The sequence below is a fragment of the Chenopodium quinoa genome, unplaced genomic scaffold (assembly GCF_001683475.1).
Source record: "Chenopodium quinoa cultivar QQ74 unplaced genomic scaffold, ASM168347v1, whole genome shotgun sequence".
NCBI lineage: Eukaryota > Viridiplantae > Streptophyta > Magnoliopsida > Caryophyllales > Amaranthaceae > Chenopodium > Chenopodium quinoa.
The window spans coordinates 738,099-759,353 of record NW_018745190.1 but is presented as its reverse complement, the minus strand read 5'-3'; the positions used below and the strand labels follow the sequence as shown (position 1 = coordinate 759,353).

General features: G+C 33.7%; 1 protein-coding gene across 1 annotated transcript; it reads left to right on the top strand.

Annotated features, from left to right (window-relative positions):
- Positions 1 to 13,870: 13,870 nt before the first annotated feature.
- Positions 13,871 to 20,321, top strand: LOC110710946 (repressor of RNA polymerase III transcription MAF1 homolog). Its single transcript, XM_021889286.1, has 11 exons — positions 13,871 to 14,348; positions 14,603 to 14,730; positions 14,907 to 14,977; positions 15,117 to 15,166; positions 17,001 to 17,074; positions 17,151 to 17,213; positions 17,587 to 17,674; positions 18,301 to 18,363; positions 18,521 to 18,600; positions 18,696 to 18,767; positions 19,826 to 20,321. Exons 2-11 carry the CDS (start codon positions 14,699 to 14,701, stop codon positions 19,905 to 19,907), a joined length of 675 nt encoding a protein of 224 aa, XP_021744978.1. The 5' UTR covers positions 13,871 to 14,348; positions 14,603 to 14,698; the 3' UTR covers positions 19,908 to 20,321.
- The last annotated feature ends 934 nt before the right edge of the window (positions 20,322 to 21,255 follow it).

The following is a 21,255-nucleotide window of genomic DNA, read 5'->3' as shown; positions in this document are numbered from 1 at the left end:
ACAGAAGTTAGATGTAATCTGTGAATGAGATATGAAATTGAAATTCCTCTAAATAACTGTTGTTACCTTTATGTAAAGAAGGTCTTAATGCTGTAAAACCAACAACAACAAAATCCTTGGCACATGTATGCAGAGTATCACAAGCCATTTTAGCCAAATCATTCCATGCAGTTATAGTAAGAGGCTGAGTGTTTCTGTCAGTAAAGATACACATGTAAGCATCTAAGTTTCTGTTTTTTTTTTCAAAAAAAAAACCCCTCCTAACCATGATATCAACCTTAGGTTTCTAAAATGTAGACTATAAAGGATGCAGGTATAAGCTTACGTGTGATCTGTCACAACAATCTCTCTGACATGATATTCCCGACCCTGGCTTGAATTGATAACTCGTAGCTTTTCTTCCACATGAAGAACAATTCCGAAAACATCTAGAAAGCGAACAACAAACATAATTAAGCAACAAATTGTAAGACTTAGTGATTATGTAATGTTTGGAATAGACTTTTCAAGAGAATCATTGATATAAGTTACCATATTTAGAGTCTGCTATCATGATACGAGGTATTGTGTGTATAGACTGAAATATTGGGCCACCAACTGGCATATCAGAATTTGCTGGTCTAACAACAGTTTGTCCTCCAAAGGTCATTTGGTAAGGTAGTTCACCATTGTTGGATCTCCACTGCTCTTCAATAAGTTTGATAGGTGCATTCGAAATTATATACTCTCCATTGTAGACTATTGCATCATTAAAACTGTCAATTTGATCTCCAAATAATGCAGCTCTCATTTTATTACCCTAAAATGCACACTTGTAAGTATTTCTGGTCTATATGTATAATATTTTAGTGCCATCAAATTTCTAGGATATCATCATGCGGACATAATAAAGAATTAACATTGTTCTAACTAAACATATTATAAGTTTACATAAAGCAATTACCTTAGCATCAGTAAGTAACAGAATCTGATACAAAAGGCCTTTCTTGGAAGATGGTTTTGCTCTTGATTTCTCCACTACCTTAACTTTCACACTGTAAGTTTTGCTACTACTGTTTAGCTCATCAAGGTATGCAAACCCTTTATCCATGGTTCCAAGCCTATAAAGAGTTATAAAGTGAATTAGAGCAGTAAGTGTAGCTATATTACATAATGTATAAATTAAGGCTATTATAGCTAACAATGAGCAACAAATTGTAGTAAAAGACATATTTGAACTATAATATATGAAATTTTTAGCAGGTTTATGTTAGGTTATAGATAATAATTGGATTTAAAACAATGAAAGATGTTATTACTATGTCTACTACTATAGGTACATACAATAATACTCAGAAATTTGAATAGAAATATAACCAATGAATAAGTGAAGTACCTTTGCTAAAAGCAGGTCTGTTTTCTAGATTGAAATCTATTGATCTTCTTATACAAGAACAATAATAGGTTGTTTGGAAATGATATATATATATATATAGTCTATGAAAGTATAGTAAAATACAAAGGAAGGCACACATGGATAGTATAGTTAGTTAATTCTGACCACAAATCTGAAAAAAAGGCTTTTCCTTCACCTCCAAGGCTGCAAAAGGTAATTCTAGAAATGTTATGTGTACTATCAGAGGATTTTATAGTCATGATAATTGTAAAACAATTCTATAGGAAACTTTAACAAGTAATCTATTCACCTAATCCCTATGTATCTGTGTACTATGGAGATAATAAAAGTAACTTTTATATCTATATACTTATGTTTTTTTGTTTTCTTTTCAAAAATAAATATACTGTACTTATATTATTAAGCTATCTTCTGTGCTATATAACTGATCTGCAATACTAAACAATCTTCGTAAAAGACTGATAGTATAAATGCAGGTGTATTGAGTATAAATGCATATTTATCAGTTTTCATACAAAATTAAATGAATAGGAAGCACGTTATTTGATAGGAAATCATAGTCTGTATTATATATAGTATTTCTGATGTTAATGTGCTAACAGATTCCTGATAAACGTAGAAGTTCATAACACACTACATTTTTAGTACATGTTGAAGCAAATGGCTATGGAGGCAATGCTGAAAAGACTGTAACATCTTCCTTTTTTTTTGCTCGCGAAAGGGCAACATATAATTGTCCATGTGAGAAACAGGACCGAGGTAAGTACACAGACACCTTGTTTAGTGTCTGCCCTTGTGATTTATTTATTGTCATAGCGAAACTTAATTTCAAAGGAAATTGTTTTCGCTCAAAATGAAATGGATATCTAGCAGAAGCAGAAGGTCGCAAATTGATACGCGGTATGAAAACATGACTGCCTTGATACTGTCCCACAGCAATTATACAATGAACTACGTTTGGGAAAAATCCTTTGCATATAAGGCGTGTCCCATTACACAGTCCATCAGATGGAAGTAAATTCCGCAGCAAAATAACTGGACAATTTTTCTTAAGTACAAGTTCATGAGGACTCAATCCACCTGGACAAAGTTTATTCAAAAACTCCGTTGGATACACATCACATGTATCACTTAACATGACATCAAAACTTTTATACACCACAGGTTCACCAGGAAATTGATTTATCAAAGAAATATTGATACACTCAACATTATCATTCAAAGGGGTTAGAATAGCCCTTTCTATAAACAAATTGCTATCAACTTTAACAGTGTTAAAATCTGGAAAGACTGCTTTTGTTACTTGGGAGACAGGATTATCGCTGGCTGTAAAAGGGCATGCTATATTTACAGGCAGTTCTACATATGCATTTTCAGACCTTTGGAGCTTGCCATTTCCAAGTGCAAGTAAAAAAGAGGAAAATTTTGGATCTTCTTTTGCTCTTTGGTTTTCTGTTAGGCTGAATTTTGTAAGCTGAGGCCATATATATGAAGTGACTATGCTAGCCTATACAACTTCTTTTTTATTCTTTAAAGGAACAACCGTTAATACTTGGCGAAAGTCGCCTCCGAGAACTACCAATTTTCCACCAAATAATTTGTTATTCCCACAGACATCTTGCAGCAACAAATCTAAAGACTCTAGGTTGCTTTTATTTGCCATAGAAGCTTCATCCCATATAATCAATGTTGTTTCTTTCAAAAGAGCTGCTAGACTACCTTGTTTTGGAACATCACATACCAATGAACTTTCTACATTAATCGGTATTTTAAACCTTGAATGGGCAGTTCTACCAGAAGGAATATTAGCTGCAGCAATACCTGAAGTGGCTGTTGGCAGCACTATTTTATTCATCAATCTAATTTGTGCATACAGAGCATTGTACAGGAAAGTTTTCCCGGTACCACCAGGGCCATCTATGAAAAAAGCTCCAGATGTACCTGATCGCACATGTTCCATTATACAGGTGAAAGCATTCAGCTGTGCAGAATTAAGTTTATGTATGCAATCAATACATGATTGAGGAATAGGCGAATCTAAAGCATCAATAATATCTTTAGTCCGCTGAAATTCATCCTCTTCACCCGAGTACAATGCAGCTAATCCTACAGTCTTTAGTGATTTTCCCATAGCCTCAAGAAACTGTTCAAGTGATCGTATAGTGCATCATTTGGCTCTTTCAACCTGGCCTGGGTACTGATGCTGAAAGTCTTCAGATAAATCACCTGAGTATTTACACCACAATGCAAACGGATCCTTTGGTTGGCAAAATATCAGAATAGTTGCAAATAAACATCGCAAAGCAACAGGCAATTGACTGTATTTTGCCTCTGACATACACAAATCACCAATGTCATCATCTTCAAGCAATCCCAACTTCAAAGCAGCTTCTTGGAATGTTTCATATACATGGCCATTAACAGTTCGTAGGTCCTCAAAAGATGTTGGACTCCGAACATTGATCAAGAGTAATCTAAGAAAGAAGCGTTCTCCTTCGCCTGGATACACAAATGCTAGTCTTCCAACCACAATCTTTTTTGTCTTTCATTCACACCATTCTTTAGAAGAAGGATCCCACCGATAACGCTCACAGAATTCAGAATATAAATATCTAGTGCCTCCTATCAAAAACAATAACTGAGTACTGCCTAATTGTTGCACAACAAATAAATAAACTATAGACATATTAACGATAACCATTCTACACATTATATATCAAATGTCCTGCAGCCTCACCTGACAATGCACTTATGGCAAGTATTTTCTGGAATCAACCTTTTATCTATCACTAATCCTAAGGCAATACATCATGTGAAAGAATATGGCAGATTATTATATATGGTATTTTGACAATCCAAATCAAATTCTTTATTCATAATTTTCATTATTATATATACTATTTCTTTTCCATAATCCAAATCATTTGAATCCCCTTAGACTTTTACTCTTACCAGCCCTGCCATATAATTTTCCCTAAATACCATTTCTTTTCTAAGCAACACTATCTGCTTCTTTTGCTCCTTTATTCCACTCTTTACATGGTTCTCTGGAATCAGAATGACTGTAAGTATTACACAATTCTGAATATCCAAACTCTTGGCCTTCAGATTTGTTTAGTCTTTAGGGTTATTCTGATTCCAGAGAACGGTATAAAGTGTAGCATGAACTGGTAAAACAAACTGATAATGTAGTCTTGAGGAAAAAATGCTATTTAGGAATAATCAAATACCAAGGGCGGTAAAGATAAAAAGAAAGAGAGTTCAAAAGGGCTGAAGCATGGAATAGGAAAACACAATGAATGGAACACTACATGTAACTAATAATCTTAAATACTTTACATCATAGAAATAGTGAAGAGAAAGGAAATACAAATACCTCGAAATCCTAAATTGAACAGGACATTCAATGAATATCTATGAGGCAATATAAAAAACCTGTTAACTCTATCACACTTTCTAAATGATCCATAATCAAAACTGCATTACAGAAAAGTAAACTACAGCCACAATACAATAATGATGAATTAAGAAGATAGAATCGCATGCTTGTCATAAGGACTTATAAATTAATAGCAGTAAAATTCCAGTGTAACATATTAGGAGTGCACTTTTACCGTTCACTCAATAAAATATGATACGCCTAGTAGAACATTTACATCCAAATGAACACTCGACCATACTAAGTAACCTAACAAGAAACCAAAGGAAAATGTGACTAATAAAAAATGGGCACACATCACTGATAGCTTAATAGGAAATGCATAATCTAAATATAAATTAGTTAACTATCAATATTGGTATACAATGCTTGTAATATGTAATACCTGGAACATCAACATTAACTGCAAAGAACTCAGCCAATGGAGTCCTGCTGCGTTTATCATCTGCAACAACAGATCTAAGTCGTTCATGTGGCCTAAGAGAAATGCTCTGCATATTTGGAAAATGTACTGGCAAGAGGAACACTGGTGGATGCATTTCAAACAAATCAAAACCGAAAATCCTCCATGCAGCTTCACATGGAGATATCCATCTCCCAGATTGATATTCTTCAATTTCATCCATCACATTCTCTTGTTTAGAGGTAATATTATATTGAATGCGATCATGACCCTTGTATACATATTTATATAAATACTTGACTGCTTTAATAGTTGAGCAGACCTCAACATTAATATGACAATCGAACAACATCGATAAATATGGATTGTATGGTATGACCCACCGATTATCAAGCTCAGCACCCCGTATATTTACAGTTTCACCGGTATTCCTCCTCCTATATAAAGGATAACCATCTTTGTTTACACAAGTGTCATCACAAAATTGTCTAGGAAACCTAGATTTGCAAGATACTTGCATTCCAAATTTTCGCATGCTTGAACATTTTGGATTTAAATTCCCACATGGGCCATGCATCATATGACGAAGCACAATCTTTTGCAGAGCAACAGATGAAAGAGGAGGTATCTCTGCAGATACAAACTTGTCATAGTCTTCAATACATTTCATCTTGAATTCTGGATTTAAAATTACCAGAAAATGAGCATGTGGGAGACCACGCTTTTGGAATTCAACTACATAAATCATAGCTGCAACTTCTCCAAAGCACTTATTCTCCATGATTTCTTTTTTCAAGGCTATCAACTTAGCACGAAAGATGCGGGCTACTAAATCAGGACGATCCTGTGCCTGCTCCCGACCACTTAAGGCAGCTTTAATTTCTGGCCAATTACTATTACATGTCATGGTCACAAAGAGATCAGGCTTCCCATATTTCTGCACCAAAGCCATTGCATTATAATAGCGACGTTTCATATCTCGTGGCCCACCAATATATGTAGGAGGTAAAATAACTCTTCGACCAACATTTGCTGCTAACGTCTCACCACAATATAGAGAATCCAGTACACCTTGATATAGATCAGCTCTGATAGTATCCTGATGATTCCGAAAATAATCAAGCCGCGAGTTCTCTATTTTCACATACATGTCAACAATGTACTGTTGAAAGCATCTACCAGCCCGAAGAAGCAAATTATTTGGCCTAATTTGCAATTTATAAGCATAATACTCTCTTGCAAACACATATTTATCTGCCTTTGTGTTTTTCCTTTCAGAACCTATCAATACATAAATGATTTAGATATATCACAAAAGATTGCTTCTGTAAAATTAAATACATACATTTTAAAATACATAGCATTCAGAGAAACTTACGAGTTCCTTCTTCACCAAGGAGTTCATCAGCAGTATGAACAACACAAGACATCACTGGGTCTACTTGTGTGGCTGCTTGATGACGACCACCCCATGTTTTTTTCTTAAGCCCTTGTGTCCATCCACATTCACCTTTTGGAAATAGAAGTGGGTACTGCAATGGATCATATCAGCCAAATAGTGCTGAATTCGGTATGACTTTGTAAGCTTCCCTTGAACTATAACATGAGGACTACAATTTTCACTGGAAATAGAACTTTCTGGCAATATTCCAGCAACTTCATCAACAGAGGGAGCGTTGTAAATTCTCTGATCAAGTACCGTGTTCTTGTTCAGAGCAATCGTAGTTGTTTCATCTATAGGAATCTCTCGTAGAGATCTGAAAAACCTAGCATATGGATTCTCCTTGCTAACTTCCATCAGGATAGATATCAAATCATCCCTTATCTCTGGAAAACTTTGTGTGCGGTTATCAGCTTCATGCATTCCATCATAAAAGTACAGCTGCAGGTATTTTGGTTTTCCATCAGCAGGAATTAAATCTAGCAAAGAATGATACATCTGATCGTGTGCCTTAAATACATAGATTCCTTTATAAGACCGAGCATCTGTTTTTCCTCCCAGTGAACTAAAAGCAAAGAGATTGTTGTATAGGCGAGCATACTTCTTAAAATGTATAGCATCTTCATCATCAATCATAAAAAGTCTTCGTAACTCAGTAGGATATTCATTTGTAGCTATCTCAATTTCACCATCGCCACAACAAAAATGTAAGCTCTCATATGCAAACTTTTTCGCATAGCATTTGTGACAATAATGCGGAGCAGGAAGCTAAATAGATCACGCAAGCAGTTCCAAGCCAATAGTTGTTGCTGGTAAAACTGCATTAACTATTATTTCTTAGGTAGTATATAGGCAGAAATTGTGCATTATTATAAATTATATCCATGTAAATCACTTCAATTAAACTAAAGTTTACCAGTGTTATTTTTACAGTTTTGCCTATGTGGTTGCTCGGACATTCTGATGATGATTTATCAACATATATATAGCATAGACATGTAAACAACAGCATAACTATGAGTAATGAAATCAACAAAAATGCATAAGTACAATATTAATTAAGAAAATGTTTCATTATGGACTAACCTCAAAACCAGTGATTGTGACATGGCCTCAGTAGTCCTCATTCTTTTACTTCTGCGTTGACCACTCCGTGGCATAATAGATGCATCACATATGAAGTTACATCCAGTAGACACTGGTGACTGACCTGTAACAGATGACCAACATTATGTGAAACGTACTATGATTCGATAATCACTACAAAATACTAAACTACATAATTCAAAATACAAAATACAGTAAACCACGTCTACAAATACTGGCTACATAAATTAATTTTCACAGTGACTTTATGTTCTCATCCTCATTTTACAACACACATGACACAACAATTTAACTATCAAAAGTCAAAAGACTTTTCATTAAGGAACATTAAGCATAGTCCTCCTTATGTGTAGCAATTCTAAACCTAAATTTATGATCATACGACATTGATATCTTTAGCATACATAATCTACATTTACACTTATTATCAATAACACAAAAGGAAAAATATACCACTGTCATTATTATCAACCAGGTGTCCAGCACCCAACTGTTGAGGCACTCTAGCAGGCATACGACCTCTTCCCCTGTCACCATACAAATACACAAAATTGTCAATACACCCAGCTGCTTACTGAATAAACAGCTTAAACCACAACGAACTGCACTTGCACAAAGTACAGATTATAATTACCTCAAAAGTGCAGTTTGAGGCATAGCCTGTATTCCACGCCTTCGCCTAATTATATTAGGTGGAGCTTGTGGGAGCATTTTCAAATGAATCTATTGACCATATACTATCAGTTACAACAATATAATATAATAATAATTAAAGTATAAGAACACTGGAATATATATATCGACCACGTTGTAAAAAAAACAAGACATAAATCAAAAGGGCAGTAAAGCATAACAAATAATACCATTTTCATAGTACTATAAAATTTGAATAAGTAAAATTACAAAACTGAATTCCATAACATAATTTTAAAATACTAACATTCTGAATACTGTCTTACATCAGCTTGCATCTATATCTTACATGAAATTTTAATAAGCTTACAAAATAAATGGGCATAGTAATAATAACAATCACCCATAGACAGATACAATTAACTGAACCTAACACGTTTTGCAGATGGATTCTTTCCTACAAATTCTGGAGTACATGGTGATCCCACCGGGCGCTTAGGCACTAATTTAGCAGGGGTACTCGGAGCAGCAACAATGATCACATCTTCTGAACTCTCGCTAGATGGACTTACATTAACTTCTTCAACTAAGAAAGGCATAAGCCTCGCAGTATCCTTTTGTCCTTTCTTCCGTTCTTCAAGAGATAAGCAACTCTCCCTCTCTAAAGCACAAAATACACCTTTCAAATTTGCACCTCCATAATTTGCATCCACGATGTCCAAATTATACTGATGCATAATATAATATATTGCTTTTTTCGCAGCCATCTGTTGGGCCTTAGTACTATCACCACACAGTTCACTAAAAAAACACTCCATACCAGTCTTACTATGTGGACATGTGACTGTAAGCCAAGATATATACCCCTGATCAGCATAATACGCTGTTTCTATACTTGTAATCTGAACTCCTGTCTTTTTAATAACTCTAGGCATAAATCCCACATAATCAAGTGAAACATGTACAACTCCACCATACACCTTACTACCACACAACTTTGATATATCACCAGATTCCATGGAAATCCGCTTCAATCTATATAACTTCTCACAGAATTCATACATACGAATCCTATCCATAGTGAAATCACCAACACAAACACTATATTTCCTAATTAAGAAATTTATTGCTCTTTGAGCTGCAAATTCTCTAGGCTCATCAGCACTTAGTGCCTCTTCACCATTAAACCAAAAGATACCACGTTCACCCTCGGTCCTTATATATACAGTTGACCTAAACTTGCCAGCAACATTAGTCACTGAATATGTAGGCTTAGGAAAATCAAGACAGTCAGTGATCTGAATCAATAATGGGCAGAAAGGGATACAAATCTTTTCACCAGAAGACGAAGCCATAACCTGAAACGATGACATTTCTAACGTTCAGCAGATCTTACAAGGCAACACAAGTGATTACCATACATGTGTACCAATAAATGTAGGCTACAATAACTCAAATTCCATAATAAGAGACCTAAAAAGAACTTATAATAACAAGGTTTACTTAACTCCTATGTATAATGGATTAATTGATTACCATTAACATACATACTTAATTAATGAATGTTATTATACTATATACTATAGCCTATAATTATATCAATAGCAATCAACAACAACAAAGACGAACCAATTTCACATATATATCATATATCATATACTATACTACCATAAACCAATAAGTACACCTATTCTAGCAAATACATTCCACACATATATATATCATACATACTATACCACCAAGACCAATAAGTAAAATTACTCTAGCAAATAAATCCTATACATTAACATAACCAGTAATACCAGTACACAAAAAAATACATGCAAAACTCTGTAATATATAACTTGCAAAGCTCTTGAACTCACCAAATTGTAAAACCTCAAACAGAAGCAGCACCTTGAAAAGAATTCAACCAACACCCCTATATCCAGAGGACAATAAACCTGCAACCCACTGTGAACAATTAGTGTTCAGGGGATAACATGCAGGGGAACAATTACTGTAATGAATTGGGGTGTAATTTATTTTACTGTAATCCGCAAGTAAATCAAAGAACAGAGAAAAAGTGTAATATACTAACCAAAAACCACTGACCTCTGGAGACAGAAAAGTAAACCTAACCAGATGCAAAACTAATGTACTCAATCGCTATATATATATGTTAAAAGTCAGCCCATTGATTAGTTTTTTTCAAAAATATTTACTCTACTACTCTGAAGTACAAAAACAATATAATATATTGATTTGATAGTACATGAATAAGGACAGAAAATCAATTTTAGATTACAAACCTTACACTCCAAGCAATCACAAGTACAAAACACCAGAAAACCCCATGATAAAAGTGAAACTTTAGTCAACCCATAAACAGTAAAATAAATTACTCCCCAAATCATTACAGCTGTAAATTTTACCCAGAAATAACTATCCACAGGTATATATATATATACATATTCCACAGCTAAATTACAATTTATCAATAAATATCTCTATAATACTAACATTTGCCAGAAAGTAGATATTCATTAACCAATGTAACAAAACCAGTTAAATTACAATTTCCGGAATGTTTTTAAAAACACTCTAATAGCCAATTTATACAATTAATTTAAACAGTATGAAAAATACCTATCTAAGCGCCATAATGCATGTATGACAAAATACTTAATTGAACCGCCACAATGAGGTCGCACACCTAAATTAGAAACGAACTCCATTAATATATAATATATATGTATTAAGCAATAATTAATAGAGGGATTTATTTATATGAAAAAAAAACAAGCGATATTAATAGAGGGATTTATTTATATTTAAAAAAAAAAAACAAACGAAGCATTTATATAATATATAGCATTTGATTTTAAAATTAAAAGGGTTTTAGATAAATCAATATTAGTTTTTAATAAAAAAAATGAAGCATTTATATAATATATAGCATTTGATTTTAAAATTAAAAGAGTTTTAGATAAATCAATAAATATATAGCATTTGATTTTAAAATTAAAAGAGTTTTAGATAAATCAATATTAGTTTTTAATAATAATTGGAACAAAAAAACCGATGCTCACCTCATTGCTTCTTGATCCTTGACTTGATTAACAGACACCATCTTCAAGACAATCGTAAATAAATAACTTATTGATCTCAAAAAACCCAAAGAGGAGGTGAAATAGAACCCATCAATAAAACAGCCCATCAAAAATAAAAAGGCCACAATAACAGCCCAACAGAGCCCAAAGCTGAACATAAATCCAATGGCAAAAGAGGAGGGGCACTATTCATTAGCAGACAACAGTAGCAGAAGTTCGCATGTTTATTAAAAGGGTTTTAGATGTATAATATAATTGAATAAATAAAGGTAAAATCTTTTAAGAAAATAACTTTTCTATAAGAGAAATTAATTAAATCCAAATTAAAACATATTAAATCTAATAAATATGATTAAAATTAATTAAATAGGCTTTAAAAATATGAGGTATTACAGTTTGGATGGCACAAAAAAGAAAACCCATTGGAAAAATTGGGATTCTCTTTGCGCTCCAAAGTTCTTAAGAGGTTTGGGGTTTCGGGATTTATTGGTATTTAATGATACCCTCTTAGGGAGACAAGCTTGGAGGCTTGTTAGTCATCCTCATTCACTGCCGAGCCGGGTTTTTAAAGCAAAGTACTATTCTAGTACAGTTCTTAGTGCTCGTTTGGGATTAGCGGGTAGCTATTCTTGGCGCAACATCTGGTCTCCAAAGGCCCTTGTCTCGGAGGGGGTAATTTGGAGAGTTGAGAATGGTTCAAAGATTGACATATGGCAAGACCCATGGGTTGCTAATAATAGGGGGCTTTTTATCACATCAGAGAAGATCCCAAATATCAACTTAGTTGATGATCTGATAGACGAGGCAAATGGGTGCGGGAGGTTCAATGTCATCGAGGAGCTTTTCAAAGAAAGAGATTGTCGCTGCATTCAAGCAATTCCCTTGAGTGAAAGTGGTCAACAAGACGAGCTGACATGGGTTTTCTTAAAAATAAGAGATTATACTGTGAAATCTGCCTACATGCTTGGGAAAGGTTGAGAATTGGATAATTTTCACAAAGCTTGGGTCTAAATCTGGAAAGCGGAAGTCTCACCTAAAGTGCGCCACTTCTTTTGGAGGCTATGTACGAGTACCCTGCTGTAAGAGCCTTGTTGAAACACCACCACATGATTAAGGTAGCTAGCTGCTTGTGGTGTTCTTCAGTGGTTGCTGGCTGCATTCGAGTCAAAGAACTGTACACCACACTTGACCTGACATGACCATAACTCTGTTTGTGATATGATTGCCAAGGGAAAGCTTGAGAAGAAGATGGTGCAACGTGGGATGTTCCTGAGTATTTAGTCATAAAGAAATGTCAAAGTTTTTCAGAATAACTTAACCCCCATCCATGTAATTATTGATCGGGTGTTTAGGTATGTTGATGAATTTGGGAAATATTTTGTTCGTATTATAATTCTGTGATCAATAGTACAGCTCGCAGTCCCAACTCCCGGGTTGCTCCTCCTGCACACATGATTAAGTTGCATATGCCTTCTTAACAGAGGAAGGTCATGTTGATACGGTTTTAGAGAGTAGTCAATTCGAGTGTCCGGATCATATCTAATTTCAAACTTGAATCATGCTAAATTATCGTGTGATCGTGCTTGTATAAGGCTTTGTTCACTTTACCTTAATTTTACTAAAATGACATTATTTATACTGAAACAAAATTATGTTTGCTGAACTTAAATTATTTTTACTCAACTTAAATTAATTTTACAGAACTAAAATTATTTTTACTGGTTTTCTATTATAATTTTTTTTGAATAGATAATTTTTCTATAAGATAACTGAATTTTATTGAAATGAACTTATTTTTAGTGAACTGAAATCAATTTTACTGAAGTGAAATTATTTTTATTTAATATTATTTTTTTTAAGGTGAAGTGAATAGGGCTAAAGTCAAAATTTAATTTTTTTTTTTCATGTCGGTTTCAACTCAGAATGGTCGAATTAGATTTTGACATCTCAAATCATCATAAATAAAAAATTGAAAACGTTGATCGAACGATTTCTCATAATATTGTTGAAATTAAAATCAATTCCCATAATACATTGATTTAAAAATAAAATTCCCTACATAGTGTCCATGTAGGATCGTTTTTATTGCTTTTGGTTCAACTTAAAACCGTTAATGGTAATAGCGGTTTTAAAAAAGAGACCGCCTCTAACAATAACAGGTCTCTTTGCGTCATTGGTTAATTCACAAGGCACAGTCTACAGGAAAATTATTTCAAAGAGACCGCCTTTCAATATGACAGGTCTCTTTGTGTCCTTGTTAATTCTTAGCCCACAACAAGAAAAGAGAGCGCTGGCAAATATATTTATAACTTTAAAGAGACCCCCTTTCAATAAAAACAGGTCTCTTTGACTTTATTTTACAAAAATTGCAAAACCGCTAATACCGTTAGCGGTTTTAAGTTGAACCGAAAACCAATCCTACGTAGACACTATTTTGGGAATTTGTTTTTAAAACGAAGTATAATGGGAATTAATTTCTATTTTAACAATATTAAGGAACATCGTTAAACATTGATCATCAATTATTCAAAAAAAAATAAAAAAACAAATTGTAATCAAGTCCACATGGGATGTAACACACCGGAACATGCACTTAAATCTCTTACACTACAAATATCCCCAAATCGTTTGAACAACGACCTTCCAAAATCCGAATATTCGAATTAGGGCTCCATTTCTCCAACCCTTTTTATATTTTCAAAATTTCAACCTTCTTACAGCAAAAATTCCACCAAATCAGAGGAGAGAGAAAGTGAAAGAGAAACAGAAAGAGAGAGAAATTTCGCGAATTCGGCAACTCAGTTCCTCCGCATCTAATCGTATGTTATTAGAAGCAGGTATGTTGATTTGGGGAATAATTCAATGTTGTTGCTTTTCAATTTAGGGTTTCTTTTGTTGAAAATTTCTAGTTTATTTGTTAATTCGAGTATTATGTAGTGTAATTTGGTGAGAATTCAATTCTCTATCTCTTATTGATGTGTTCATAGCAAGGGTTTTCGGAAATGAATCTCATTTTTCAAATTGTTGTTGAATTGACTTTTTTAGTTTTGCAATGTAATTATAATATATTCATTTTCAATGATTTTTGTAGGTATAGTTCTCAAGGATTACTATAGAACAAGTAGACCTCCGCCGCCTCCGCTACCGCCTCGAAATCCCGTCTGTAGAATCGACTCTCAATTAAATCATGAAGTTTCTCGAATACACTCAGTTAAATCGGTATCTATTCGTAATTTCTAGTTTATAGAGTGTTTTATTGAGCATTTGTAGTAGTTGTATGCAGCTGAGACCTGGAGATTGTCTGTATGATTGGTTTATTTTTTATAATTTTGATTCTTATTTTAGGTTTTGATTGATTGAATTGATTTAGTAACAGTTTCGGTTTTTATTTCCAGTATAAACGATTTCTTGAGTCATGTAAATCTCGGCGAGCGTACTATTAAGGGATGTTTGGAGGCATATTCTTGTAAGCAGAAACTCATCATGAATATATGTTTGATTATTATTGCCTACATGAAGCACTTTTATAATTATTGTTAGGTTGAATGGATGTCGTTAGGGTGCGGTTTTCGTCGATCTTAGTATGTGTTTTTATTGGTTAACAGGTAAGCACACAGGTTTAGACAAAAGACTTTCGTTGAGTTTAGAACATGAGGTAAATTAATCATTTGCTTTTGTCTTTTGGATTTTCTTTGTGCTGTTGTTTGCCAATTTTCAGTATTCCAATGTCTTTAGAAAGTTGCGACATATGACTGCAGACCTATAGTGATCTTAATCTATGCTGATATTTATTATTATATAAAACAAATGAAAAAAATGTACAAGTGAATAAACTAATAAATAAAGGTTTGGATCAGGAAGTAGGACACAAGGAAATTTTTAAATGGTTGCATTAGTTGCTCTTGTTTTTAGAAGTGATATTTCCAATTCCATTCAACTTCTATTGGACATAATATTTCTTTAGCATGGGTTATGCTAGGGTTTTTGCAACTTTTATATGGGAAGAACCGTAGTTGTTATTAAACTAGTCATTTCCTTCATACGCATGAAGAAATCTGAGACATACCAGTATCAATGAGATATTATGGTTGATTGAGTGTGAATGCTATGAGCAGTCTTTAATTTAGCCTCAGAGTATTTGATGGAGTACTTTGGTTACCAAGGTATGTTTAACGACAGAGATAGTTACTCTATTTGATGCTTGTGGATGTTGAGACCACACAAAGAGTGTAACTCTTTTGATTGGCCCACAGGATTTGACTTAACCTTGGCCATATGAACCTGTGTGCTCTTTTATCACTTACAATCTCCTTATAAGTGTTGACACAATTTATCTTCCTTCATGTTATCATATCCATTGTATTCTTTCGTTCATAGATCCCAAGCTCTTTTTTGGAAGTTCAATAATATGTTCATTATGTTGTACTCTTACTAGTCTAGTGGTAACATTTTAGATCCTTTCTTTTCAGCTTTTATATGAGCATGGATTGATAATCAATAAACTTTATTTCTGTTGCATCATAGTTTAAGTATTTGACATTATAAATGAATGGGATAAGGATGACTCATTAGATGAATGGGATTAGGATGCTTCATTGGTACTCATCACTTTTTATATAGGTGTGAATGTTTTGTGTTGTGGTTCTGGTGGAGAGGACAGGGAAGAACTATTAGGACAGAGGGCGGCTTAGTGACTTCTATTATGATGTTCCTGCTTATTTTGTTCCACTCCCTTTTAAATTCATATATTAAGCTCATTTGTGAGCATATATTAAACAAGTTTGCTTTCTTATTCCTTTCTTTTAAGCTTTAACCTTAATCAATGTCTCCAATGTAAATGAGGTGCGCTGAGGTGATTGAAATGTTTGGTAAATATTCCATAATCCATATCCTTGCCGGAGGGTCAAGTGTTCAATATTGGTGTCTGTGATAATGAAAGAGGCAAAGTAACTTAGGTGCTAATGCAGTCTCTGATTTCTTTGACAGAATTATATTAACTCTATTATAAGGTTACTTCTGACTTTTCTAGTCCACATCTATATACATCATGTATTCATGTTCACTGAGGCCATGCTTCTCTCTTGCTTCCTGGAAATGCATTCTGCTTTCTTTGCTTTTATATTTTAATAAAAAAACTTAACTAGTTGTTTACGTTTACACATAAGAAAGTTGTGGTGTTATGTTTTGCTCGTCTCCTTATTAATTGACCTTTTTGAATGTTGAAATATATTGATGTTACTTATCTAAGGATAACAATTACTGTGATTGTATTCTGCAACTGTAATTGCATTAATTTTACATGTGGATCTTTCTTCATAGCTGCCAAAATTTTAATTTTACCTGTGGATATTAATTGACCTTTTTGAATGTTGAAATATATTGATGTTACTTATCTAAGGATAAAATTACTATGATTGTATTCTGCAACTGTAGTTGCATTAATTTTACCTGTGGATCTTTCTTCATAGCTGCCAATTTGTTTTTTGCAGATCCTTGATCAACTTGGAAGATCATCTGACACTGATTCTCCGTCACCTGCAGAAAATTTGATTAGCAGATCCAGGTTTCTACTTATTTTTAGATGAGTTTGGCATGATATGCCTTTTGGAGTCAAACTAACCAAACTACTGTTCCTTCAGCCGGAAGACACTGATTTACTTGGTCCTTACTCTGTACCACATGTACCCAGATTATGACTTCAGGTAACTGGGTTTGCTGATGTTTAATTTTGAATTTCTTTAAAAAGAGGATTATGGGTAATGTCATTGTCAGCTTTATGGGCGACATGGCAACCCACATATAATCCTCTCGTAATTGGTATTGGGAGTGTTGTCAAGAGGTTTGACAGACGGTTCTGAAAACTGTCGCTCCTGTAGGAGCTGAGAGTTCAAGTCTCTCCATTTCCCACAGTAAAGTTTTCGTAGCAAGTTTTGACAAATAAGTAAATCTTTTTTTTTTTTCAATATTTTTGGGTTTGGAGCCTTCTGGGGGAGGGGGTGCATTCAATTGCAATTCGTTATAGCTATGTGGTTTTGTATGTTGTGATATTACCCCACTTTGTTTGCTGCCTCGCAGTGCAGTGAAGGCTCACCAGTTCTTCATAGATGAAACCTGGGACAGTTTTGTGCAATTATTTGATTCTTACATGAGAGAAGCATCAAAGGTATCTATCTTTTTCTTGTTTTTATGATAATCTGCTAGTCAGCTACCCTAGAACCTGGTAAAATAGACATTAGGGATAAAGAACGAGTTTTTTTCCCTTTTTTTTTTTTTTTTTTTTTTTTTTTTTTTTTTTTTGTTTTGTTTTGTTTTGTTTTGTGGTTGGGGGTGTTGTACTATTGTTGCTGCTTTAGTGTAGGTATTAAGAAGCTAATTCTAAATGCTGGTGTACTAGATGGGTTGATGAAATAACTATCCGTAAGTTATTTTTGTAAATATATATTATTTATGTTTATATTCTTTTTTAAAAGTAATTCATTTATTTTGATAAGTATAAGATTGAGGATTCAATCATTTTATAATGGAAATCTCATTGTTATTGGGGAGTCTAGGAAAAGTTTTGTAGGGAGTTAGGGACAAAATTGCAGAGGTCTTTACCTATGTTTCTTATCTTTGACTCACTTAGTTTAGCTTGTTACTTAAATTTATTTGTATATTATTGCTTTTATGGTGAATGTATTGGTCTAAAGAGTTAATGATATTAGATTTTTAGGTGAGCTTTTGCCTTCATGGTTATTGTCGTAGTTGTTGACCTTTTTTTATGGTGCTTGTTACCTTTGCTGCGTATAGGAATGGATTGAAGCTAATGGTGGTAGTTCACTCCTCGAAGATTTGTACAAGGCCTTAGATGAAGTAAGTTTTCAGCAGTTATCAATTATGTCAATGGTGGCCTTTTATTTCATGAGAATTTATATTGCTAATATAATCTGTCATAACCTTTTAATTCTTAGTGGAAGTCGTTGACTCAGGTTGATTTGTTTGACTAAAATATTTGTTATATGTATTGCAGGTGGTGAAACTCTCTGAATGTGAAATTTACAGTTATAATCCTGACTGTGATGCAGACCCTTTTTTACAAAGAGGAGCCATGTAAGATTCCATCACTGTATGTTTATTACTAATTTATCTGCTTGACTATGGGTGATCATTATGACAATGTTGTGTTTGTATTTTCTCCTTTGCAGATGGTCGTTCAATTACTTCTTCTACAACAGAAAGCTGAAGTGTGTTGTGAGCTTACGGTTCTGCTGCCTGAGGTAGATTTTACAGTATTTTATATCCTTAGCGGCATGTTAGGCATGGGAATAGGAATAGGATGATGGGATAAAAATTAAAGGATGTAATTTCCTTTTTATTTTTTATTGGTATGGATTGAGATCAATATTGGGTTTAGAACTAAGTAACATGAATACCCTAATAAATCTCTCTCTCTCTCTTACTTACTCCCTCCGTGCTTCATTTTTCCATGTGCGGAGTTTTAGGAGAAATTGGAGAAAGTAATAAAATATGGAGGTAGTGGGGTTGGTGGAAAAATAAAAAAATTGTAAAAAGCAAAAGTAGGTTAGAGTATTAGAAGAGAGAGAATATGAAATTAATTAAATATGATTTATGTTGGGTAACTAGTTGAGGAGATAAATGAACTAAATATTGTTAAAGTTTTCCAAATAAGGAAATGGAAGTATTTTAAAATGGCCAGAAATGGAAAGTGGAGCAAATATTCAAAAACGGAGGGAGTATAAGGTTAAATTTGTATTTTCTTCATTATCCTTGCCCCTCTTCCCATTTACGAACTACGTAGTATTATCTTGGCAGGATAAGAGGGACTTTTTCCTATCCTTGTCTTCCTGATTATCCCCATGACATCTTCCGGCCATCCCCCTTATTATCCCCATCCGTTTATAGTATACCAAACAGCCTAAGCATTTTCCATTTTCCATTTTCTTCTATCCATATCCGTTTATAATATACCAAATGCCTTCTAAGTGAGAATTGTATAGGAGTATTCTTCTGTTTAGTCTGGTTATGTGCTTTGTTCCGTTTGATGGGAATGGTAATCGTATAGTAACTTTATTTCCTCAGATTAGTACTTAGGAAGTCTTTAAACATCAGGTGTTGCTCAAACTAGAAGTATTTTACATCTATAAAGTACCTAATTATTTACGTTATGTTGAATCACATAATGCCTTTTCTCAAAAGTGTTGAAATAAGGACAGTGTAAACTTAAGTGAAAATATGATTGAAAGGTGATGATTATTTTGAATTTAGAAGTTCCCTTTTATGTTGATTCTGATTGTGCAAGTGGTTTTTCTTGCAGCAACTTGGTGGCTGATGAATATCTGACTGATGAGTTGGATTTTGAGGAAGATGGGGAAATTTTCGACAACATGGATATTTGAGTGCGGAATCATGTTCGTACGACCTCTGTATGCTTGTTGAAATTATGTGATCTCAGGTCTGAATGCTTATAGTAGCCTTTACCTTTTGTATCTGATCTCAGACACTGTTGTCAGACCCTGTAATTAAGGTAATGTGAAGTTTTTAGAGGTTAGAATTGCTTCCCAACTCGGGATGCTGTGATGTAAATATGTATCAGGTTTCATCCAGGCCTTAGGGCTTTGGATTTGAATTGCTGAATCATAGACTAAGACACCATTTAGTTTCATCGCACTATCAGTTGTGAATAACTGAATCGTATGCCTTCATTTGTTATTCTGTAAAGATTGTGAGTGCCTTTGTTATTTTATCATGTGCTGAATTTGATCAGCTGTGTTAACACTCAAAATTCAAGTGGACATCAGAATACTGACAAAGAGACTGGAAATATTAGAGCAGTATAATTTTGTTTTATCTTCAGCAGTGTTGTTTTTAACTGGAAACCTGAGCTAACCCTTGTTTTGCAATTTCTTGTTGTAATGATAAGTGAACACGTTCATTTTGTGAGTAAGCCTTAGCTGGCTTCTATTTAAGTTTAACACTGTGTTTGGATAAATAAAGGGGAAGGAAAAGAAGGTGAGTTTTCCTTCTAAATCTCTCCCTGTTGGAGGGATAAATTTCTTGTAATTTAATTCCTCCATTTCTCTCCCCTTCCATTTCCTTCCTTCCTCATTTGTTATCCAAAAGATATTTCATCTCTTCATTTCCTTCCTCTTTCTTTCCCTCCATTTCTTTCAATCTAAACACACCGTAAATCAGTAAATTGTTCCAAAAAAGAGAATGAAGAGAAATATGTAGTATTAAACTTAGGTTTATGTGGGAAAAAAAAAAAGTGGATTTCATCACTATTGCACTCTGACACTTTGTTATGCATACATCTATTTAACAGTTATCTAAAATTTGTTTGGCCAAACTTTTTATGTTGGGTGGAAGATATGATTATGAATGATAGTTGTTTATGGGAAATCTTAATTAAATGTCCAAACCCAAATCCAATTTCTTCCATTTCTCACCAAATTAGTAGTGGATATTTTTGAGGTAGTTCCAATTTCCAAGGTTAAGGCATCACTCAAGATAATTCAATCCATTCTACAGGTACAATTTTCAAGTTAATTATGGCTCATCAATTGGGATTTATTGATAAATTAATTGTTATATTTTGAGAATTCTATCCCGTTTTATTTTAGAAAAATGCTATATATAGCGGGATTGTTTATAAAAAGCTGAAAATGAAAAAAAAAAAAGAAAAGAAATGAAATGATAATATTAATTATACTCCCTTCGTCTTTTTATTAAGGAACTACTTATTTT

Excerpts from the sequence above, each read along its gene's own strand:
- LOC110710946 (XM_021889286.1), top strand. The coding sequence starts at position 14,699 with ATGAAGTTTCTCGAATACACTCAGTTAAATCG. Across the intron at positions 17,214-17,586 it reads TACCCAGATTATGACTTCAG|TGCAGTGAAGGCTCACCAGT; the intron begins GTAACTGGGTTT and ends GCTGCCTCGCAG. Across the intron at positions 18,768-19,825 it reads TTACGGTTCTGCTGCCTGAG|CAACTTGGTGGCTGATGAAT; the intron begins GTAGATTTTACA and ends TTTTTCTTGCAG.